The 23,406-nt window shown below is 31.3% G+C and overlaps 2 protein-coding genes across 2 annotated transcripts in view; one reads left to right on the top strand and one right to left on the bottom strand.

Annotated features, from left to right (window-relative positions):
• The window catches only part of LOC133179756 (receptor-type tyrosine-protein phosphatase epsilon-like), a 43,874-nt gene extending 27,627 nt beyond the window's left edge, over positions 1–16,247 (top strand). Inside the window, exons 15-23 of the mRNA XM_061314448.1 lie at positions 10,695–10,830; positions 11,369–11,515; positions 11,596–11,695; positions 11,831–11,904; positions 12,006–12,131; positions 15,183–15,305; positions 15,506–15,630; positions 15,824–15,959; positions 16,093–16,247. Coding sequence (XP_061170432.1) covers positions 10,695–10,830; positions 11,369–11,515; positions 11,596–11,695; positions 11,831–11,904; positions 12,006–12,131; positions 15,183–15,305; positions 15,506–15,630; positions 15,824–15,959; positions 16,093–16,164 — 1,039 coding nt within the window. The 3' untranslated portion in view covers positions 16,165–16,247. The remainder of the gene's footprint in view (positions 1–10,694; positions 10,831–11,368; positions 11,516–11,595; positions 11,696–11,830; positions 11,905–12,005; positions 12,132–15,182; positions 15,306–15,505; positions 15,631–15,823; positions 15,960–16,092) is intronic.
• A 4,807-nt stretch (positions 16,248–21,054) lies between these two features.
• LOC133179755 (hepatic lectin-like) lies at positions 21,055–23,076 on the bottom strand. The gene is made up of 4 exons (XM_061314447.1): positions 23,049–23,076; positions 22,524–22,612; positions 22,210–22,294; positions 21,055–21,296 (listed from the first exon to the last, which is right to left on the bottom strand). The coding sequence occupies exons 1-4, from the start codon at positions 23,074–23,076 to the stop codon at positions 21,055–21,057; spliced, it is 444 nt and encodes a 147-aa protein (XP_061170431.1).
• Between the last annotated feature and the right edge of the window lie 330 nt (positions 23,077–23,406).

The following is a 23,406-nucleotide window of genomic DNA, read 5'->3' as shown; positions in this document are numbered from 1 at the left end:
AATGAAAACCGTAGGAAGAAGGCAGGGACAGATTATTTATTTTCAACATTTTCAAGGACTAATCTTTAGAAATTATGTTTACATTACACACCATAAGGTGTACGATTCCATCAAGCTTACCAACCAACTCAAATTTAGCAACTGACATAAATTCAAGAAAGCACAAAAACAGATTATCCGAACAGATCCAGCAGATTTTTACAACAGATAATCATTTATTAAATTTTGGGAAATAGCAGATCTATTACGTGTAAACCCATGCATATTTGGGTTGAAATACATGTATTTATCATCAGTGTCTCTAAATTTTTAAGTTTTTAAGAATAATATTGCAAAGTAAAATGGACTTAGGCTTTTTCTGTCAACTTCTCTGAACAAAAAGTCACAGGAAATTAACATAATTTGACTGTCACTGGAAAAGTGCGGGCTGTTGAATAGAGTCAAAAATGTACATTTTAGAACAAGGACTTAGTCTATAAAAACAACAAAAGAGTGTTTTTACATGCATGTAGCACAATTCTCTACATGAAAGTCACTCAATATGGTAAGTGTATAGGCTTTCAATATTTTGACTTGGCTACATTTTTATCAATAAACGACCTTAAAAAACATTCTCATAGCATTTTCACATTATGCATCAAGCTAAAGGTGAGAATGTAATTTATTTACCACGCAGTTTCAGAAAAAATAAATTGTGTATAAAACAGGATACTTTTTCACAATATCCAAGTATAAATGCTATACTAACAAGCTAATTCAGGGAATCTATGTCCCCTGCTTAAGGAAAAAAGAAGAGCATGTACGGATCTAGAGGGGTAGTGGTTGGAGGGTGGTGGTGGTTGGGGGGGGGGGGACGGGACACTTTAAGAGGAGCGGGCGGGACCATAGGGAGTTATGATATAAAATTTCATTGCAAAAGCTTAACATCAATTCTCTGTAAGGACCAAAAATGCTTGGCCACGCACTATCATAGAATTTTATTTTATCACTATAATATTAGAGAGTGCCCTATATAAAGACTATTGAGGGGTAAATTTTGGACAGTACCTCCTTGGTTTCCATAGCAACAACTTTGAAATATTTTGCCATGGCAAAACTGACCTGATTGTCATCACCATGTAAAATAATTCCGTGCTTCCTTAATGTAGGAAAGTTATGAACATAACATGGGTTTCATTTTATAGCTAAGTAATCAAAGTTTCTGTACATCTAAATTTTATTCAATTTAACCCAAGGTTTTTAATATGATACAGATCAATTTACATGAATTTGTCATAAAAATGAATACAAAGGTGCCTATTTCTTGATATGGATATTAAATTTTGCAGGCAATTGAAACTTAGAAAAAAGATCTTTTTAGTAAGATCAAGCTTAGATCTAAAAGATGCAAAAAGATTTGAGGTGGGGAAATCAGTTAAAAGTCATATTCCAATCCCCTCAAATTATAACTTTTCCTAAAAATTAACCTAGAGTTATTTCCCTTTGCTGACTCTTTTGCACTGAAGACAAAAAATTAAACTGGTGTTATTTTCCTTTGTTGACTCTCCTGTATTGAAGTCTAAAGAAGTTTATAACAACATGTGGCAAAAACAGACGCCAGAAAAATAAACATGAAACAATAACGGAAAAATAATGTGTTTTTCAACTCTTAAAAATGGAATTCAGGTGTGAATGGCAAAGGAATTCATCAAATGAAGGAGAGACTGCTTTCTCAGCATTCAACTCGATAATGATGTACAGGTCTTTATTATGATAATAAATTTTTCATGTCAAATTCACTTTGCAAAATATTGAAACAAATTTTATGAGGTCTGACTTGCATTCCCATCATGTGGGATTCCATGTACTCTAAAACCCATGAGAAAAATGCAAGATGCAATTGGAGGAAAACAACAAGCAGAAGATAGGGCAGTCAGTGGGATGTTTAGAACAACCCCTAGGCACAGGTATAAATTTGAATGTTTTCAAATATTCATTTTGTATAAAAACTGCATGTAAGAAGCTTTTTCAAATAAATTGATATAATTTTAAATTAAATATTTTTTTTTATATAATAGACTTAATTGGTCTATATTCAAAGATCACCATGTTAGCAGGACATTCCAGATATATATCTTATTAATATATTTGCATTATAGGAATTTTTGCTTGCTTCAGAAAGCAACTTACTTTGGCAAATCATAACTACAAAGTTTATCAAAAGGAGGAGAATATTGTAGAAGATGTAAGTTTGTATGTAATGAAAAATATGCACAAGGCTATATAAATATATATATATATATTATTGGTAACATTATACACAGTGGCGGTTCCAGGAATCTTGAAAAAGGGGGGGGGGACCAGTGTGGTCTCGGGGTACTGGCTCAAGGCCACACCCAAAAATTGATTTATTAAATCTGATGTATATTTTGGACACAAAGAGGGGGGGGGGGTCTAAATCCGCAATTGGTACAGTTTAAAATCTAATTTGGCCAAAAAAGTAGTAGGTCTTGGGTAAAAATTAGAGATGGTCAACTTAACGGAAACACATACAAATTTTTTTAGCATAAAAAGAAGTCATATAATTCCGATTCACTGTAAAAAGAAAAAAATATATTTAACTGCAGCTATAAATACAAACTAATAAGATATAAATATAATATACCAATGTAAATGTATGCATTCATGATTGACAATAAGAATGAATTTCTTTAATTTGAAAAAAAAAAAAAATATTTTAAACATATTTTAGATGTACTGGTGCTTTGAAAAGAAAAAAAGATGAAAAGATATATAGAGAAATAATTTTCAGTAAAAAGCAAGTGATTTTTTTTTTTTAATATTACAATTGTCTGGATATTGAGTTTTAATTTTTTTTTTTCATGCCGCTGCCTCCATGAATTATCAATCTTTTATAAAAGTCATGATTTTGACAGATTCTGGGGGTGTAATAATTATGAAAAGAAATACAAACTGGTTGTTGATTATATACTTCTATGTATATATTGTTAACATTTTAGGACTGTGACACAGGAGCATCACTTATGAAAGGTTGCACTCAAATAGTACAACGATGAAGGATATATGAGCAACTGTAAGTACACTATAATTTAATTAATTCAATATATATATATGAAATAGTGTTGATGACTTGTATGATTGTCCCTAATGCATTTGATTTATACAAGAAAATTACATAGGCCTACATGTGTAAATTAACTACAAATAGAAATATCCAGTATACAGTAATGATCGATATAGTTGCAAATGCTTGGGAAATAACTGATTAAAGAGAACCTTTATTCTTGTGTTTTTATCATCTTTATTCAACACAAAGGCTATATACCAGAAGCAGAAGGCAGTTACAAAATTAACTAATGGAGACAGAAACCTTGCAATTGACCGTGAGAATTGAACATTGGACAGTATCTTCCCTGGACAATATTCTTTTGGAGAAAATTCTGTTAGAGCATGGAGACAGCTTTTGGAGTAGGTGATGGTAAATTGTTTCAGTTACTGTAGATTCCTAAATATACGCGAGGAATTGATTATCGCGTAATTACGCGAGAAGCACCACTCGCGAAATAAAATTACTCGCTTTTATTTTCATGACGCTTTAATATATGTAAAATCTCTAGATAAATCACCCATTCGCGAATTATTTTTCTCGCGATTTGACGCCCTTGGGCCATTTCGCGATATTAAGTACTCTCATAAAATAAGGAATCTACAGTACTTTTTCCTTGCAATTGAATACACTGAAAATACTGTATGTGTACATAAATTGGCGTATTCAAAATTTAGCGCAATCACTGGGTATGGAGTGGTTGGCGTAATCATGAATTAGCGCTACATACGCCTGCGGCATGTATTGTATTTATTAATGATTTATTAAAGGTATTCATTAATTGGTGCATTGTTGTCTGCGTTAAAGGCGATAAAATATGATGAACAGTGCTTGGGAATGGGACCCCCTCCCCCGCGTTCCATACTCCAAGGGTTCTCCCCGACTTTTTTATAATAAAATATATTTCTATGACACATTCACAAAGTATTACAATTCAAAAATCCAAAATATAATCTAAATCTAACCTTTTATCAAAATTCATACTCTCTGATACTAAAAGTTCTCTTTTAGTATCCGAGAGTATGAATTTTTATAGGGAAGGGGGGGGGGGGTCCCGTCCCAAAGCACCTGTGATATGAAGCCTGGATTTTTAAGTACACATGCAGGAATTTTGAGGCAATTTATTTCAAGATGTAAATACTAACTACTAGCTTAGTATTATATACATTTTGATAAAAATAGATATGCTTATATACTTGTATTTGTTATCACATGAAAAATGTAGTAGATGTTAAACAATTGATTTTTGATTAAAGTATACATGTATGTTTTTTTTTTTTTTTTTCCAGGGGAAAAGATGAAGATGATTATCTCAAGTATCACTTTTCAAACCCATTTAAAATTCTTCTTGACTGGTCAGACACAACACCAAATAATGGTCAACCTCTGATGTAAAGAGAACTCATGGAAACATCAAGCTTAGCTGTTTCTATTGTCTACAAAATTGCTATATAGCAGCTATTTTCTACATTTTGTTTATCTCTAAATACACATTTTGGATAATGTTTAGATGTAGATTCTTGCTTGATTAATAATTTGAAAAAAAAAACTGTTTTTTAAAGTAACGATAAAATTATACATATTCACATGAATATGTGTATGTTTTCTGATTGTAAGACTATACATTAATGGCATTATTTTTAATGGGGTGTTAATTTATGGTCAGTCTAAATAATTCTAAATTTCTTTAACCAAATAAAATTGATATCTAAAGATTTGCATCTGGGAACAAGCAAAATTTAAAAGGAGGAAATTAACATTAGCTTATCAAATTTCAAACCTGCTAAATTAATACACTGTATCTACCTACCTATGCATGAAAAAGTAATAATTTATTATTTATTTATTATTTTTGGTTGAAAAGTATCATTAGAGTTTTAATCCGTTATCTTTTTCCATTTTTTACCTAGTATTTGAAAATGTTGTCTACTGAAATAAGTTCCAGTAAAAAGTTGAATAGCTAATTTTCTTTAGATTTTGAGTTATCTGCCCTTTGTAAAGGAACATAGAGAAACAATAATAATTCATTTAATTTTGTTTTATCCTATTTATTATCTTTAATAATATTTACTAATCATTCCGTTTGTCTTATTTATTAGTGAGAAAAATGTTTGGAAAAGAAATTTTATAAAACAACCAGTGTCTAGTAACATTTTGAACAAAATATTATTTGGCAAAATGCCAATTTTCGAAGTTAAAAATATCGAAAACGAAAAAAATCCCCACTCCACTTTTCATAAAAGTTAACTAATATTATTATGGTGTTTCTAAAATTTAAGGTGATTTTTTCTTGAATTGCCTGCATTTCTTGAAAGACTTCTTGAAATATAGGGTAAAAACGACCATTTTCAAAATGTAAGAATTTGGTCATCTTTGAGCCATCAGTTGAAGAATTTGCAGGTGACTTGTAGATTTTTTTTTATTGTGTTATATAGTGCTTCATTTGTTCTATTCATATAATGTATGAATTATCTCAAAATAATAAAGATGATTAAACCACAAGAAATCAAGTATATAGCATTTTTATGCTTGAATTGAGAGTAAATGGGGACAAAATCTATATTAGCGCGTTACCATGGCAACCAAGGTAGTAGCCTTAATTTTGAATGTTGATTATGTCATAGTGTATGGGCATTAATCACCTGAAAAAGTTTCATGAAAATCGTTCATGGTGTGTGCCACAGCCCTACAGTAAAATTTTGGTCCTTACAGAGAATTGATGTTAAAATCTTTTTGAGATATCACTCGGAAATGAAAGTTTTACACACAAACAGAATGTATAAATTTTTTATATTTACCTTTGACCTTTTGACCTCGAAATCAATAGGGGTCTTTTTTAGTTCATAGGAAGTTGTGCTTTAAAATTTCGATGCAAAAGCTTGAAGGCTTTTCGAGATATCGCACAGAAATAAAGTGTTTAAACTGAATTTATGTATTCATAATCTTCACCTTTGACCTTAAAATCAATGGGAGTCTTCCCTAGGCCACACATTTTTTATGCAAAATTTCATTGCAAAGGATCAAAGGCTGAAACAAAAGTGTTACAGAAAGACAGACTGATGGACGGTCAGACAGTCCCAAATCAATATCCCCCACTTTCAGTGAAAGCGGGAGACAAAAAGGCAATTTTTACATACCATTGTGACCTTGAACTTTGACCTTCTCTCCGTATTTACCAATTCATGTGATGCCACATGTAGTTATTGTCCACCAGAACTGTAATTTTGTTTATTCATGCTGTTTAAAACAAAAGTATTAGTTAGGACACAGAAAAAAATGTGCTTAGTTTCCTTTAGTTTCCATCTTAATCGAGCTATTTTGACCTTGACCTTGACCTTTTGTCATGAAAATTGATTTTTCTCTTTGTTTTTGCTATTGTGTACCACATATCTAAATTTGGTTTTAATCCATTTTAAAATACTCAGGTATTTATATGGAAACTGATTGTAGATACCTATTGCCCTTGTCTGGAATTCTTTAAAAAAAAAGCTCAAGTTTGTAACCATAGTAACATTAAAACGAAATATGAATACCAAGTGTTTCTCTGCAGTTTATATTAGAACTATATATGGACTTTCAAACCAATGTATTTATTTTTTCCCAAATGTCCGCAAAATTTCATACCAGGCTTTTCAGAAGAGCCTAAAATATACAATTTCTCCCCCGAGAAATCCTGTCTAAATACGGGCGATATCTTTTTTATTAGGTAAAGTTACTCAAATACTAGAAATTATCTAAAGGACTACAAAAATGATGTATTTTGGCAAAAAAGATGAAGTCATGTAAATATCTTGTTGTATTAAAGACTTTTAATTTGTCAAAAATGGTCATTTTTCATCAAAATTTAGCATTTTTTAGGCCATGAAAAATATATGTTGGTTACCATGGTAACCATTGATCATAGCAACCATTTTATTATGAATTTTAGTTTCATACATCAATATAGGAATGTGTGCCAAGTTTCATAAAAATCTAAGACATAGCGTGCCACACTCCCTATTTAAGAGTTTAAATGCTTACAGAGAATGGCTATTAACCCTTTGATAATAAGCGTGATTGGCAAAACGTCAACACTTTTTCTAAGTTGTTTACAGCATAACAAATAAATAGTCTATAACCCCTACACCTCTGTCAAACTCTGGATCATAATCACTGCCATTTACTGTCATTCAAATATAACAGGCTCATCGGTCAGAGATTTCTCGAACGCTTCTGTAGCCTTTCTCATGAAAGGAAGATCTTCATGCCCTTTGTCTTTCAAAACTTCACCTTCGACGTAAAGCAATGCTAAATTGCACTGTAAGGGGTATGAAAGCTGTGCCACGTAATACATGCCCATCGAAGCAAGGACTGCAGCGTGTGGTTTTCATATCCTGCAAACTTCATTGCACCGAATCATTAAGCTAATGACTTCTTCTCCTCCAAATTTTTGGAGCACTGTCCAGGGTATATTTGAGGTTCTGTGTTTGGCCACTATTTCCTTGAACACCTTATATCTCTGCAACAAAAATATGCTCAAAATAAATATGCAAAACACTTTAAAGTATGATGGATGAAATAATATTTTTCACCTTGACAATGTGGGCAATAAGTGGCAGTTTTGTTTCTTCTTTTTTTAAATACTGAATATCACAGTATGCATCTCCTCCCCAAGAATTTTTTATCACTCCTCTCTCTTGAGAAGAAAATAAAGCTAATTTATTATTGATAATTTATGGACATTCACCTACATAAAATATCCGCTTCAACACTGAACTGATATGATAACAATATATATGCATGTTATTGACGCTAACAACATTGGTGAGTCATAAATTGATTATTATCATGCAATAACATAATTAGTGTGCTGTTATGCAAGCAACTGTGCATTGAAATATACTAAATCTTCTGAATTGTGTAAAAAATTCAATATTACATTCACTTGCACTATGGTAACCTTTTTTTAATTGACAATATATACATTTGTGGTATCTCTCTATTATATAAACATACAGAGAGCAAATATCTTCATACCTGTATGAAGTTTTTCGAAGGTCATAGGTCATTACGTGACCTAATCACACAGCGCAGTAATATCTACATAAAAAAAGATTTGCTCTATTTAGCAATATAGCATGTTTTTCATGTATAAAAATGTACACAATACGCAAGTAAAATAATAATCATTTTATTTACAATGTAAACCATTATTTTAATACAGTTTTCGACCGATTTTACATACAGAATAGGAAACTACGTGTTTCAAGTTCCATGTTTGAGCTGCATAGTCTCAACGTTTACCCTTATTTTTCTTGTAGACCTCTGAATGCTATAGTTTTTTTTTTCATTAAACTTTACTCACAATAAATTTGAAAATCTGTTGGAAAATATCAATGTAATGCAATCACGCCACAAACAGCTGACAAACACTGCACTTCAGAAGTTCGGTAGGCAAACCTCCATCACCGAGATCGTTGTCTTAACAATGTAAGCTGTCGCCAGTGTCTCTGTGTCAACATCATAATAAATATGCCTTAATGAAATCGTAGATTTTATGTTTCTGATCAAATTTTATACTTGATTTCAAGTTAACTGGTCCGTCCATCCCTTTCCGACCGAAATTCCTCCAACTTTTTATTATCAAACATCGGACGTGTTTCTTGTGTTTTTTAAAACATCGAATATGGGTTCTTATGATTACAAAAATTCCCAGACACCAATATGCTCACTATAATTGATCACAAGTAGCCTTTCACAGAATATTCCCTTCAATACACAATCATTTGCCAGAGGAATTTGAAGCGTAACCGCTTTTCAAGCCGTTTTACACCTTGCGTCATTTGTCAAAATCTACGGCGAACAGTTAGTGCAATATTTATATTTGATTATATCCGATTGTCCGTCTCAAATGTATATATAAGTAATAAATAACAAGTTTAAAAACTTCACTGGGAAATGAAGTGGGTCGGTACGTGATCAGATCTTCTGAGAAGGCCTTCGGCCTTTACAGGATTTGATCACGTGACCGACCCACTTCATTTCCCAGAGAAGTTTTTAAACTTGTTATTTATTTCTTAAATAAGTTAATTATTAAACAATGCTTATAATTTAAGTTTAGAAACAAAACAAAAAATTAATGCCTTTTTGGAACAGATATTGTTCGCACTAATGAAATGTATATTATTTCCTGGATTTTTCCCAGTGGACAGAAATTCATACCAAAAGAATGTCAGATTGCTTTTGATGAAAGTGATGGGCCAGCAGAATCTGGGAGTTTATGCATAAATTTATGCATACATTGTTTTTAAAAAGGCTGTGCTAGTTTTCATTTACCTTTTTTTTAACTCTGAACATGTCATAGGATCATATGTATTATATTATGTACATATTTAGTATGTCCTATAGATGCTATGAATAAAAACTGGATGAAAATTTATACATGTTTGTGCAGGATTATTAGATGTGCTGATTTTTAATCTAATTTCTGTTTTAAGTAATTTTGAGTAAAAGTTACAAATTCTTTTACTTAAAATTTACTTAGAATTACTTAAATGTATTTCTTGAATATTCTAAAACACTTTTAGTAGTTTTAGTATTTGCATTAAGTAATTTTAAGTAAAATCATTAATTACATAGTGATTCTTAGTAATATTCAATCCTAGTTAGTTATTATCAAGCAAAATAAGTGAATACTTTACTTGATTTAAGTAAAAAAAAATACATAGTATTTTTTGTTTAGTTTGAGTATGAGAATGTTTTTTAAGTATATGTTATTATAAGAGCTCATTGTCTCCTTTTGCGTAGTCATTAAATAAGCTTCATTTCAATATGTCAGGAGTCTCAGACAGAAGTTCATAGAAAAAAAAATTGAATATCAGATTCACTGAAAAGCTTTAGTGCATTTCAAGTTGAGAAATTAGTTTGAAAGAAACATTTATCGACATCATAGAGAATTTGTCTCAATGCAACCCTTTGCAATCTGTACTGTATGTTAGTTAATGTAAGTTGTCTAAATGAAATAATATTTTGATGGTGAAAAGTATATGTAAACGGTGTCGATAATTCAAGAAAGACAGGAGAAAGAAAGATGCAAGGATCAATATTCGTCAATGAATCAAACTTCATCTAGATGTTTTTAAAAAAAACTAACTTTCTTGTTTTTGATTTTGGATTTATTAAGGTAAACTTTTTGAGTGTCATCAATAATTTACTTTTGCAATTTTGCCTTCCGCAAAAAGTACCTTAAAACAAATTCTTTATCTCTAAAATTTAAAACAAAATATAAGTAAATTATGTCCAGTTTAGGAATGAAGCTACGAAAAGGATCGGCTCGGTTTCAAGCATTTGTATTTTTATTTAAAATTTAGAGTATAAATAGCAAATCAAAAGTCAAAATTATGTTTCTTGCTTTGTAAAAAGAAGATGAATTTTTAAAATCCAAAGCTTCAATTGAACAAAAACTATGTGTATTTTACGAAAATATAATTCATCTGATTTATAATCAGTCTTTATGCATACAATACGAATTTGTTTATCATTAAGACAGCATGTGTCAATCCTTACTTTTATATTGCCCTAACATACCTGTACATTTCCTTAATTTCAGCGCTGGCGTGGGTCGTACAGGAACATTTATTGGACTTGATTCACTCCTGAGACAGGGAAGAGACACTGGACTGATCAACGTTTTCGAGTTTGTCAAACAAATGAGAGAGAATAGAATGACAATGGTTCAAACACCGGTAAGCTATTGTCTATATTAAATACTGGACGTAAAGGTATCTATCAATCATAACAGTAGAGAATTCCTTTACTTTGTCCAAACAAACTAACCGCCATTGTTTACACATTTATTTATAAAATCATTCAAATTTTCATATGCACTCTGTATCACAAAGGGAATGAAAGTATTGATTTGTTTATAATATTAGTTGCAAACACTCAACATGAGAACAAAAAAAAAAACAAACAAACAAACAAAAAAAACAAAAAACAAAAAAAAAAAAAAAAAAAAAAACAAAAAAAAAAAAAAAACATTTTATTCTTCTTTTGCCGTAAATTTTGCTCCAATATGAATTTTCTAAACATAAAATTATTAAGGAAAGAAAAGAAATGAAAATAACTCAAATATTCAGTAAAGAGAACAAATCGTAAACAGAACAAAAACTCAGGCCCAATTGATGTGACTGTTTCTGCACCGCGTGATGTAGAGGATGCTCATGTGGAAAAAACAAGAGTGTTTCTGAAATGTCCCTTTAAAAGTTCATCTTATCCTTTCAGGAACAGTATGTTTTCCTGCATGAAGCACTAACCTGTGGATTCCAGGGTAACTCTCTTCTGTCAAAAGACGAATTTCCGACAAAAACGGAAGCATTGCTGAATGACAACACACCCTTTAATCAAAGCACAGTTTACAGAGAGTTTAAGGTAAAATATTATCATTGTAAAAAGTAATAAGTATCAAAATTTGAGTGTGAACTTGTTTTATGATTTTTCCCTTTTTCTAGCTTTTGCAAACATTGAAATCAAGCTACAACTGTGTAAATGACAAAGACGCCAGGAAGGCTGAAAATATCAATAAGAACTATAATGAAGACATACTACCTGGTAGGACAACCGAAAACAATCTCTATCATGTCTTGATACTTTTTCGTATGACTTTTTTTTAATAGAAAAGTAAAGCAATTAATTTTTTCCTTTTGGTTTTCATACACATGAAAGGAAACATATTTTTACCTTTAGTTTCAAAGTATCGGCCGTACCTTACAACATATGTGAAAGGAAGGAATGATTATATCAATGCGGTGATGGTACCAGTAAGTATTAAATGAACACCATACAGTATTGGTATGAAGAAAAGTGCGCATATCAAAATTTAAAAGATAATCTGGCTTAATTTTGTTGCTTCACATTTCAGTCTTATATAAATCCGTCTGGATTCATAATAACCCAAAAACCTCTTTCAAACACTGAGGTTGATTTGTGGAGATTGTGTTTTGACCATGAAGTTCACGCATTGGTGGTGCTTAATGCCAAAGATGAGGTATAACATTGATGTTATCTTAATTTCTTAAGTTTAATCTTAATTTTATCATACACTTAAACAGTTCATTTTTTCTTAATAGATTTAAACCTTCAATATATGCTGTTTTCATGTTTGCTTTGGAACACAAGGTGATATTATGGTACAATGGCTGCAACGTTATTGTTGACAAACCAATCGTGTAGAATCGTTCCTGAAACGTGCGTGATCGGTCGTGTAACGTGAGAGATCGTGCGTGTATCAGGTTCAATCGTTTGCGGTTTTATTCGTGCGTGATCGTGCGGTAAGACACGTGCAAATTTCGATTTGTTAGATTTTATCTTGTAATTTCTTAAACAAGCATTTTGCCTGTCTGTTTTTCTTCGAAATGAAGCACGTTCAGTTCAGTTCAGTTCAGTATAGGAATTCCCTCCTGTGTATAAGGAGCACCCGAGAAGGTGATATCATAAAAAGACATAAAATCAAAATTTAAGAGAGTAGAGTGATAAAAAACAGTTAGTAAAACCTATTCTGATGTTGTGCAATAAAAATAAAATTTAAGTGCTGGGGGAACTGAAATTTGGTTTAAAAAAGGCTTTACACACTGTACAATAACTTAGCTTTCCATATAAAAATTTATTTTAACAATATATGTATTTACATACTCCTACCTAAAGAAGAAAGAACAGGACTAAAAAAAGATTTTTTAAGATCTACTGGTTGTAGACTGTGGACAGTTTTTAATAATTTTTGCTCTATGACATTGTAGAGCAAATACCATGTTGCGGGTCAGGTTCTCTATAAATCCCTGTATTTTATTGTTCCTGGGAGCAATCTCTGAAAACGTGAAGTAGGAGGGGTCAATAATGATTTGTAGCAGTCTTTTATCATCTGTTATGTATGAGTTTGATTTTTGTATACCAATTTCCTCCAGCCGGTAGCATCCTAGTTTGGTCACATATGGCTGCCTAGCAGTATCTAAAATAGGACATTTTAATAAAAAGTGTAATCTATCCTCTGTGCTCTTCCTACACAACAGGCACTCTTTATTTACTTCATGCTGGTTGAATTTACTAATATTGTCTTGTAAACGGTAGGTGTTTGTTGCGATTTGGACCTTAACAATGACCTTCTTTGAAGCACCAGGTGAATGAACACTTGACTGCCACAGTGGATGAGGACGTCTATTAACGATTAATCGAACGAACTAATTATCGGAAGTAACTAAGCAATATAATAAGTCGTTCAATATTCTATTCTCTAAAATAGCAAAAATTTTAATGATTAAACGAATAAAGTCGTTTAACGATTTTTTTTTCTCTGATGTTAATTATTTTTACTGCTAATTGTTGTCAAGAAATTCTTTATATCAATTCATAAAAAAATGTATATCTTTATCAAAAATATACAAATCCCAATGCTTACATAAATATTTAGTCGGCGAATGTACACGACATGATTTTCGGAGTTAATTTTTTCAGTGTTTATCCCTGATACTTACTTTATTGTTATAATTTCTGCAAGTGAATGAATCGTAAAATAATTGCTGATTCTTTTTATTCACAAATGGCAAGATGGATATAGTTTGATAGCTTGAATTCATTTTTATACCATTTTTTTAATATACCCCCCCCCTTTACTGCTGTCATAAAATCGTAATAGAATTGAAACTCAAGGTCCACGTATATCTTTTGATAAAACATTCAGCAATCGATCATAAATTACATCTTACATATCGAAAAGATAAAAACAATTCAGTTTTTCTATGTCGACGAATTTTATAATTATTTGTAATCTAAAATAACTATTAAATCTTATTTCTTTTCAAAATTATCCATTTCTAAATATTTTTTTTCAGTTTTCCAAAGTCAATAAATTGCATCAATAATTCTTTGTAATCTAAAATAACTTATCATGCGTTATATCGTTTTGAAAATATCCACTCCTAAATATTTTTTTTTACTATTTTGCGTTAGCAATCGTGAAAGATCGTGTAACGTATATAATCTTGTGCGTGAAGAATCCTATGTGTAACAAGTTTAATCGTGTGTTTATCGTGCGGAATCGTTCGTGTAACGTGATCGTTCGTGTAAGTTGTCAACAATAACGTTGCAGCCACTGTTCGAGGGGTGATCAAAAAGTTCGCGAACTAATTGAATAACTTCCATAAAAGAAATAAAATTAGATTTCAGTGTTTATTATTTTTTAAAGTATTCATCTTCGATTTTAATGCACGTCTGCCACCGTTCTGTCCATGCACGAATCACGTGATCCAGGCTGTCACGTGACATGCTCCTTAGCATTCTGTTCACAGAAGCTAAAAGATTTTTCCGAGTCTTATATTTCTTACCATGCAACTTATTTTTTAAAACAAGAATTGTTCATTTGTCATAAATATCCAAATCTCGGCAAAAGGATGGGTTGATAAGGATATCTTTACCCAGAATGAGAATGGTGACCGACTTTTTTGTCTTTTTCCATCGTGGATAAGATACGGATACATTCTTTTTATCATATCTGATATGTTTAAAGTCTAAAGTAAACGGTACTTTCGTGATTTAATCGTAATAATATTCTTAAAATATTCAACGATATTTCTAACTGTAACTTGGCGATCTTTCATAACAAATTGCTCAACTAATGACACATCTCCTCCCCAGCTTACTTTCACTGGGCACCAGAACAAACATCATTTTTAACCATCTCCCATCCTTCACTAAAACAATCAATCCAATTAATGATTGAACTTCTGGCAAGTCTCTAGTCTTAATAAACCTTGTACAAATTATTATATGCTACTGCAAAGGAATTTCCAAATTAAACGACTTTACAGCCTTTCGTTGCTCGAGTACGACTGAGTCAGCCATTTTTTGGTACAGGTCACCTACATATTGACGTCATTTTCACATTTTGACGTCACAAACATGGTGGAAAAAAAGTAACACCGGCTATTTATAGAACATGTTTATGACTATTTGTGTGCCAAATTTCATTCTGATCTGAATAGTGGTTTTGTAAATATAGAGATAGTTCGCGAACTTTTTGATCACCCCTCGTATATGCTACTTTCAGGCATGTGATTGGCTTCCGAAGAGAGGATTGTCTAAGGCTTGTGTTCCTTACACCCTTAGAGTTGGCGCCGCCAGTAGCAATATCGGTGGTGTATCACAGGACCATCTAGCAATTTCAAGCGATGTAAGATTATCTATTAGCAAATTTGTCTGGAATTGCACATATATAAAGAGAATGATTTGAAATTTCTACATATAATTTATTGCACCTTCAATCTGCACTTTTCTTAAAATTGTTTATAAAGTGGAAATTAGCTAGGAAATTATTACCTCCATTTACGGTGTATCAGCATATATAGTAAGGGCTTTTTTAAATATAAATAGAAGGCGAAGAAAGAAATAGAGGTTTTCCAAATACATGCTGATGATAATGATGCTGTGCTCAAAGCCGCAGAACTCGTACTAGGAAAGGCGAAACAATCGTCCTTTACTTCTGTTGTCATAAGCAAGCAAGTATCACCATTGGGATTAAATGCATATATCAATAAATTTGATACTTAATAGCAGATATAGAACAGGCTATGCTGTTGTGATAAGGTACTCTTAAAAAAAAAAAATATTTAAGTATTTATTTATTTATTAAAATGGAACGGTAAAGCACAGTTGCTACGGAATAGATACAAGGTTCATTGCACACTTTAGGGACGGAGCAGGGCCAGCTGGTATTTTCTGTGTTTTACATAACGCCCTTCAACAGATCAGTACGGATGGAGAGCTTGACATATTTACCATAGCCCGGCAGTTAAAGGTTAGAAGACCGGAAGTTATCACAAAGCTGGTATGTAAAGAAAAATCAGATATTTTAAACTTTATTTTTTAAGTATCTCAAGAATTAGATTGCATATATTGTTTATCAAGTATATATCTAAAGAATGCTTGCAGCAGTTCTTATTTTAATATATTTTTTGCAGGAAGAGTACAGACGATGTTATCAGTTGGTGTCCCAGTCTATTTCAACAGAAGGAATATATGTCAATATGTGATAAGGACACCGCTTACGTTTATTTCTTTTTTTAATTGTTTATACAAACATCATATAGTATTCCAACATATTGCAGTAGACACTTTATAAACTATCTAATGTAATCGGTTATTTCCTCCTAATATGTTAAAATGGAAAATAAGAATGCCAAAAATTGTTCTAATATTTGTACAAAATAGATAATGGTAAATTTTAAGCTAAATATCAACATTATGAAATGATGATGAACATCGGAATTTTTTAACATGATATAAATAAACTTTAAAGTAAAGCCTTATCTGAATTGATGTATATAATGATCTTGATTGATGGAAAGTTACTAAGTTAATGCAATTTGCATATTTTGATAATTTTGATATCAAAAATATGATCCTGAGGCAAAAAGCTATTCAAAATTTTAATTTTAGATAACGAATGTTAAATCAGCAGAATTTTTTTGTAAAATTATTAGCTGAAACTTGCGGCTGCTCCTCAAACAGATTTCCAGTTTATCTTTATATATATATATATATATATATATATATATATATATATATATATATATATATATATATATATATATATATATCAGTATGATCTATTAATCTTTTAAATCATTGAAACTGACACTGATTTATTTGATTAAACGCCTATTTTTACATAAACGTATTCAATGGCGTTGTACAGTAAAACTGTAAAAAAAAATATTTACATATAATATATACAAATAAACATGGAGTCATAATTAAAATTGAGCATCAATGCCCATTGCCTTCCCTGTGATTAACTGGAAAATATTCCAATTTGATTTTAGCTAAATTCTGATTCCAAAGAAATATTAATGCCATCTAGTTATTGTTTTCATCGTAATACAAAGGATACCTTTTTATATATATTTTTGACATTGTAAATATCGGAATAAAATTAAAGTGAAATATTACACTGTCAGTTGTTCTATATTTAAAAAAGAACTTGTATACAACTGTGCATGGTACTAAATGAAAAGGGTTAAAATGGTCTCCCAATGAACAACCATCACTACAAAGGATCAAAGTGTTTTGAAAGGGATATATATGATATTTCTTTTAAAATATTTTTTTCTCAAAAAGCAAAGCTATATTATTCGTTATTATCAAGACACATCCCCGGTAATGTAAATTCAAGATTATTCAAATCATGACCCCTTGGCGTACGGTGGCGCTACAACGGGGGATGAAGATTTTACAGAGGAATATTACGGAAATATCTCAAAAATGCTTTTTTATGAACAGCACCAAGATATGATCAGTCATATTAGTATAGAAGAATTTTCAGGGATTCTAGATTCAAGTGTTTTCACATCATGACTCTGAGAAGATGGTCGAGACCATATAAGGATTGTGCATAGGAATAGGGAATATATTTAAAAACCTTTTTCTCTTGAACAACAAAGCGGTGACTCCTTCTTGTAGCGTCGGATAGAACATGAGGATCAAAGTTTACATAGAAAAAAACCCATTTTCAGGAATAGCAAACGCATAATCTGTAATATTTATATGAAAGCCTCCTCGGGTAGTGTGAATAAAGTTTCTTCAAAATCCTGACCTTTGGGTTAGGATGGGGGCATATTATGTAATCAAGGTTTTGTTTAAGAATATGTAGGAAGGAATGGCGATAGTTATATGTACTCAGGTAATCTTTATGCCCCTAGGGGCTCTTTTTTCCTCAATGTAACTAGCAATATTTATGTGGGGTTTTTTTTCTATTTGCAATATTCCAATAATATTCTTTATAAGTAAATTCATTGTCACGTTTACTAGGCAAACTGCTCCACTCAGCATATGTATCGAAATATATCAATGGTTTACATTATAACAGATTAAAAAAAACTAATAACTTTTTCTTCTACAGCTTTCACAGCTAATTACATATTGAAACATACTATGGGTAAGATATACGTTTTCCTAATCTATAGTACTACTCCTCTTTATATTTATAAGTTAAAAAAAATGAACTGAGAATTAGTATTTCTTTATTAAAAATAAGATCATTCATTGGAATTTCAATATTTTAGGTAATTGTATTTAATTCTAAAAATACAAAATGTAATTTTTACAACAATATGCTGACTAAAAAATCAAAGATATAAAAATCGAAAGCAGATTATATGTCTAAAATAGGAATTAAATACCAAAAGACCTTTAAAAAGTATTTTAAGATTCAGGTTGAAGTTTTAAGCTTTGAAATAAAATATCACAATATGATTTCTATTTTCATTTCTTCTTTACATATTTGATTGAGTTTTAAGCTGAGATCGCGGGTATGTTAAGGCTACACCCAGCGATATCCTACTTGCCTTTACAATATGACGTCATAGTAAGCTGTATGACGTGTTCTTTAGAAATAATGATTTCTTAAAATCTATATTTAAAGTTTAATTTCAGAACCAAGAAATGAATGAAATCATTCAAAAACATAATATAAACTAAATCTTGTCGTTTTTGGGTGGTATAAGTAGCTAAGTATTTATTACGGGGGCGAAATACCAAACCCATGACGTCATAACTATTGATCAAATATTTGCCGAGTGAAAATGAAACGTGACGAGAATTCATGTAAACAAATATGTGAAATGGGAGTGTTAAAGCATATACATTGAATGTTATGTGTGATTCATAAGGAATTAAAGATTAAGAATCAGGTACGCTGATATATTCTTGTCATGTTTTCTTATAATGAACAGAGGCAGTGCTTTGAAATCCTGATCAGCCTTTCCTCTGTAGCTGTATAACAACAAAGATGCAAAAGTTCAACACTACGCCGCATACTGTGAAACATAATTTTTGTTTGTATCGAAAGCTTGTATATTATAGTACTTGGAAAGTGCTGCTAGAATCGTGTGGTTAACATAAATCGATGACAATTCCTTGATCGTATGTATAAAATGCAAAAATTTTGGTAAGGTTTCATGCGAAACATCGGAATTATTTTTGCTGTGTTTGGAGAGTAGGATTCTAGCAGCACTTTTCATGGTCCAGTGATGTTTTACATAATTATTTTCACAAAAAGAAATGAATTATTACCGGGGTAGTGTTGAACTTTTCACTTGTTCATTAAGGTAATTTTTCTATTTATAGACGTCACGTGATGACGTCGTAGTGGAGTGCTTCTTTTAGCCTCAGACTCAATGACGTCTATGCAATGGATAAAAATAGTAAATGTTTTATATACGGCTTTTCCGATTTATTTATGTTACATTTTACGAAAAAAGTCTAAATTCGCCGAAATATGATCTGTGTACTGCCTTAACGTACCCGCGATATAACATAAGAATGAGATACTGAAAAAAAGAACTATAAAATACATTGCCTAAGTCCTTCCCTACTGCAGAAATGCTTTGCAAACTCAAAAAGGTTACACATCAGAGATTTCTTGACAGGCAGAAAAGATCATTACAGTTGTTGTGGCTGTGTCAAGAAAAGAGGTAAGGGCTCCAAGGGACAAAATCGGTCCCATCTCAAATAATCTAATAGTTGTCATTGCAACGACATTTGTTCAGAAATACATGACTGCATTAGAAACAGAAAAGAAATATTTCAAAAACTTCACAATTTTATAATTAAGTCATTCTTAAAGTGTTGAAGTGTTTAATTTCAAGGTAGAGCTTATCAGTAAATTATTATGAAGAATTCTTACACCTGTGTCAATTCAACATTTCCTCTAAACAATATAAATCTTCTTAATAAGGGGTTTATTCAATATCGTCCATGAAATATGGCTTTAGAAACTTGTGGTTTTGGATAAACAATTAATTATTCTTTCGATTTACATAATATTATTGAGTGAACATTTCTAAACCGTCATCTCTTATTTATTTTGATAATCCGCGAAATACATTAAAATCAAGCACGTTGGGGCGGGAGGGGTAGTGTATGCGCCACTCCTTGTTAGTTCATTTTTAGTTCATTTTTTGCTTTCACCTACATAAAATATAGATATAGCTAATGTATTTAAAAGCTTTCATCAGGTTCGTAGCACTTTTCAATTATCTTTATGCTTCGTGCGTTTATGTGTACAAGCTTGGCATGATCCATTGATCTCACCTCTGATGTTTCACAAAGTGCTCATACAATCACAATCAAAACTTCATATCTTGAAAAAAAAATCCATATATCATGACAGAAATTAACAGTCTCTCGACTGTGGTACGTTACTAAAGCAAAGCTGTGACAGTTGTATTTACTATGGAAAACATACTTACATTGCTATTGTACCCTGTGTCAGGGGAATCTATCTCAACAACTGAAATGTTGTATACTTTCTCAGATGGAGATAAATAAGATATCATGAAAATAGAGTTTGATCAATTAAAATATCTTTGCTAGAACCTAGACGACAGACTACAGACAAGAGACGGACGCCAGACACTCTTTGATCAGAAAAGCTGACTATGGCTCAGGTGAATTAATAAAATGGAAAAGTATGGGTTTTTTTTCAATGGTAGCTTTAACGTCATTAAAAGAATCATTAGTAATATTTACAATTATAAAAAAGGGAAAAAATAATCTCTTGAAAGATTTTCTTCGTTTTGATCTAGACATTTTTGTTAGTGCTAACAAATAATTTGAAATAATCAGAAAAAGAAATGCTTTCTAAGATTAGTTTTTTTCAAAGACAGATTGCAAACGGCGACGACGCCAACAACAAGGACAATGCTTACAATGACAAACAATGAAAAAGTTTTATCAGGAAGGCTACCCGAGCCTTTGGCTCAGGAGAGATAAAAATGGATGAGCACGCCTCCACAAATTTTATGTGATTTTCATATTCTTTAAATTATCTGCTCTATCTCTTCTGGTTCAAATCCGATTACCGATATTTTTTGCCTGAATTCTTTTTAATAGTATATTATTCTGTTGGACTGAAAGGAAATCTATAACTTTTTCTCGCAAATATAATAATGTTTATCAGAACAAGGGAAATCACACCACTCCCCACTGGGATAGTTGACAACAGCACAGTCCTCCTGTTGTTGGTAATTATTTGGTTCACCACTCCTCCAGTTTATGAAATTCAGTTTTTCTCTACTACCATCCCAGATAAATTGGCCATCGACTTCTTGATCTGTCGCTCCAATCCAAATTACACATAATATCCAATGGATTGTACATTGAGCTATGAAATAAGATTATAAATGTAAGTAGATATGTAAATGTATATTAGATCAGTTTTCAGGAATGATTTATTACACCCAAAGAGAGAGAGAGAGAGAGAGAGAGAGAGAGAGAGAGAGAGAGATTTAATTTTTAATCTTTATAAAAGTTCCTTTATATGTATAAAAAGATAATAAACATTTATATCAATTTATGCGACTGAATACCTAGGGCATAAGACATAAATCTGGAATTTGTCAGATAGGAAACCTATTTCCCAATCATAAACCGATAAAGCAAATTATACTTTCCTTTTATATCATTTTTCATATTAATAGTTTTCATTACTAACAAAGTTGAATTTGAGATTCTGAACATTTTCGAAGATATATTAAAATCAATTCCAGCTTTGATCTTTCTTTGTTTACTCGACACTAGCTTGGGCCCCTGATTATTCTTACTAATTGTACAGAGAGTAGGACAGCAATTTTTTCCAGGAATTTACTATATTTGAAATCAGAAATCAGTCATTTAGTTTATTTCAATATTATCAGCAAACTTGGGTACCCTATCTGAGAAGTCCTATGCCTTTATTTTTTTTATATGGTCGTTTTCAGTCAGATTGAACTAAAGGTCTGAGGATTCGATGCAAAGGTTCTGTTGTGTACAGTGCTCTGCCTTCAGTGAGAATGAACAACCCAATATATTTCAGTCGACAGTCAGAACCAATATAAATCATAAAATATACAAGTACATTTATATGTAAAGGTCGATAGTGTTTGTTAATCTGTCAATGCCTCTGATAATGTGTCAAGTTTCATAAAAAAAGAACAGTTATAGTCATGAAATCTGTGATATTTTTAGCATAAATGAAATATAAAGAAATTGAAAAAAGAACTATCACAAGATATTTTTCATTTACTTATTATCCTTACCTGGTGTTAGTTTGTTGATGATCCAATCATTTTCTTTCATTGATTCTATCTCTACCAAATATCCCCCTCCTCTTTCACACTGAAGCTAAGAATTTGCAATATTTTATGTGCTACATTAAAGCGATGAAGTGTTTTTTTTTTTTTTTTTTGTCATCATGACAATTATAACGTTGACAGGAAATAAGAAAAATAAACCACGGTCGCCAGTAAAAAATGCGTCATGACAGTTATGAACATGTAAGTTTTTAAACGCTTATAGTATCTACCATGGCCGAGTTATTGAAATTTTTAAACATATAAAAAAAAAAACTTACCCTGGCATTGCTCCAGGTTAATTTTTCTTTGCTCTTAAAGTAACAGTGGTCTTCAAACTGGAACCATCCGGGGTCACATATTGAAAGCCCTTTAGTGAAAGATATCATTATTATTATCAGAATAATAATGTCAGCCCTTGCTAATTATCCAGATTAGTGTGTACGGTACTTAAGACTATAAGCCAACTACTAATTGCTAATTCCTAGAAGAAAAATAATAATTATGATAATTCCTTTAATTTGAGATTCTTTTAGTATAACTGGTATGATTGTCATTTTGTAATATATCAATATTTAACTGTTGATATAAACATAGAATTTCCTTTTTGCATAGTTACCCCTGAATTTTGCATGTTCTGTGTCCATTAAAAAATCAATTCAATTCCAAGGTACTATTATTCCTGTTTCATACCATAGTGTATTTGGAATCCAATTACTCAATATTAAACCATTTTTTTTTTTATAATTTGCAAAATGCAATTAAGATATTGGCCTTCGATCAGATAATCTGAGTGTAATATTTACCAGACCAGTATCCCCATCCAGAAAGCATGCCTAGTTCCACCAATTCAATGTGTTCATTTATCAAAAGTTTACATGATTTTTGAAGTTCGTTGTAAAAGACGCCTGCACATTTATCTTCATGTACTACACAGCACACTGAACATTGAATTAAATTTATCATGTCGAACCCATCCATGAAATAGCTGGCATTTCCTGGTAAGAAGTCATTAAGAAATAGCCTTTTGGAAAATGTTCCGTAAAATATTTTCCCACTGGATTCCATACAAATCATGCAAATAACCAAAACAACAAATAAGATATGTTTGTTCACAAATTTCATCATAGTTTTTGACGCAATATTCCAGTGCTGATAAAGATC

This window comes from Saccostrea echinata, unplaced genomic scaffold (genome assembly GCF_033153115.1).
Source record: "Saccostrea echinata isolate AGI-Se365-2 ecotype Australia unplaced genomic scaffold, CSIRO_AGI_Sech_v1 ptg000005l, whole genome shotgun sequence".
In the NCBI taxonomy this organism is placed as follows: domain Eukaryota; kingdom Metazoa; phylum Mollusca; class Bivalvia; order Ostreida; family Ostreidae; genus Saccostrea; species Saccostrea echinata.
The sequence above is the reverse complement of the archived record's forward strand: the minus strand, read 5'-3'. Positions and strand labels throughout refer to the sequence as shown.

Bases quoted from the DNA above. Each gene is read 5' to 3' on its own strand.
- LOC133179755 (XM_061314447.1), bottom strand. From the start codon at position 23,076: ATGCTTTCTGGATGGGGATACTGGTCTG. The intron at 22,613-23,048 runs GTAAATATTACA...CTTTCACTAAAG, and splicing joins TGGATGGGGATACTGGTCTG to GGCTTTCAATATGTGACCCC. The intron at 22,295-22,523 runs GTAAGTTTTTTT...GCAAATTCTTAG, and splicing joins TAACCTGGAGCAATGCCAGG to CTTCAGTGTGAAAGAGGAGG.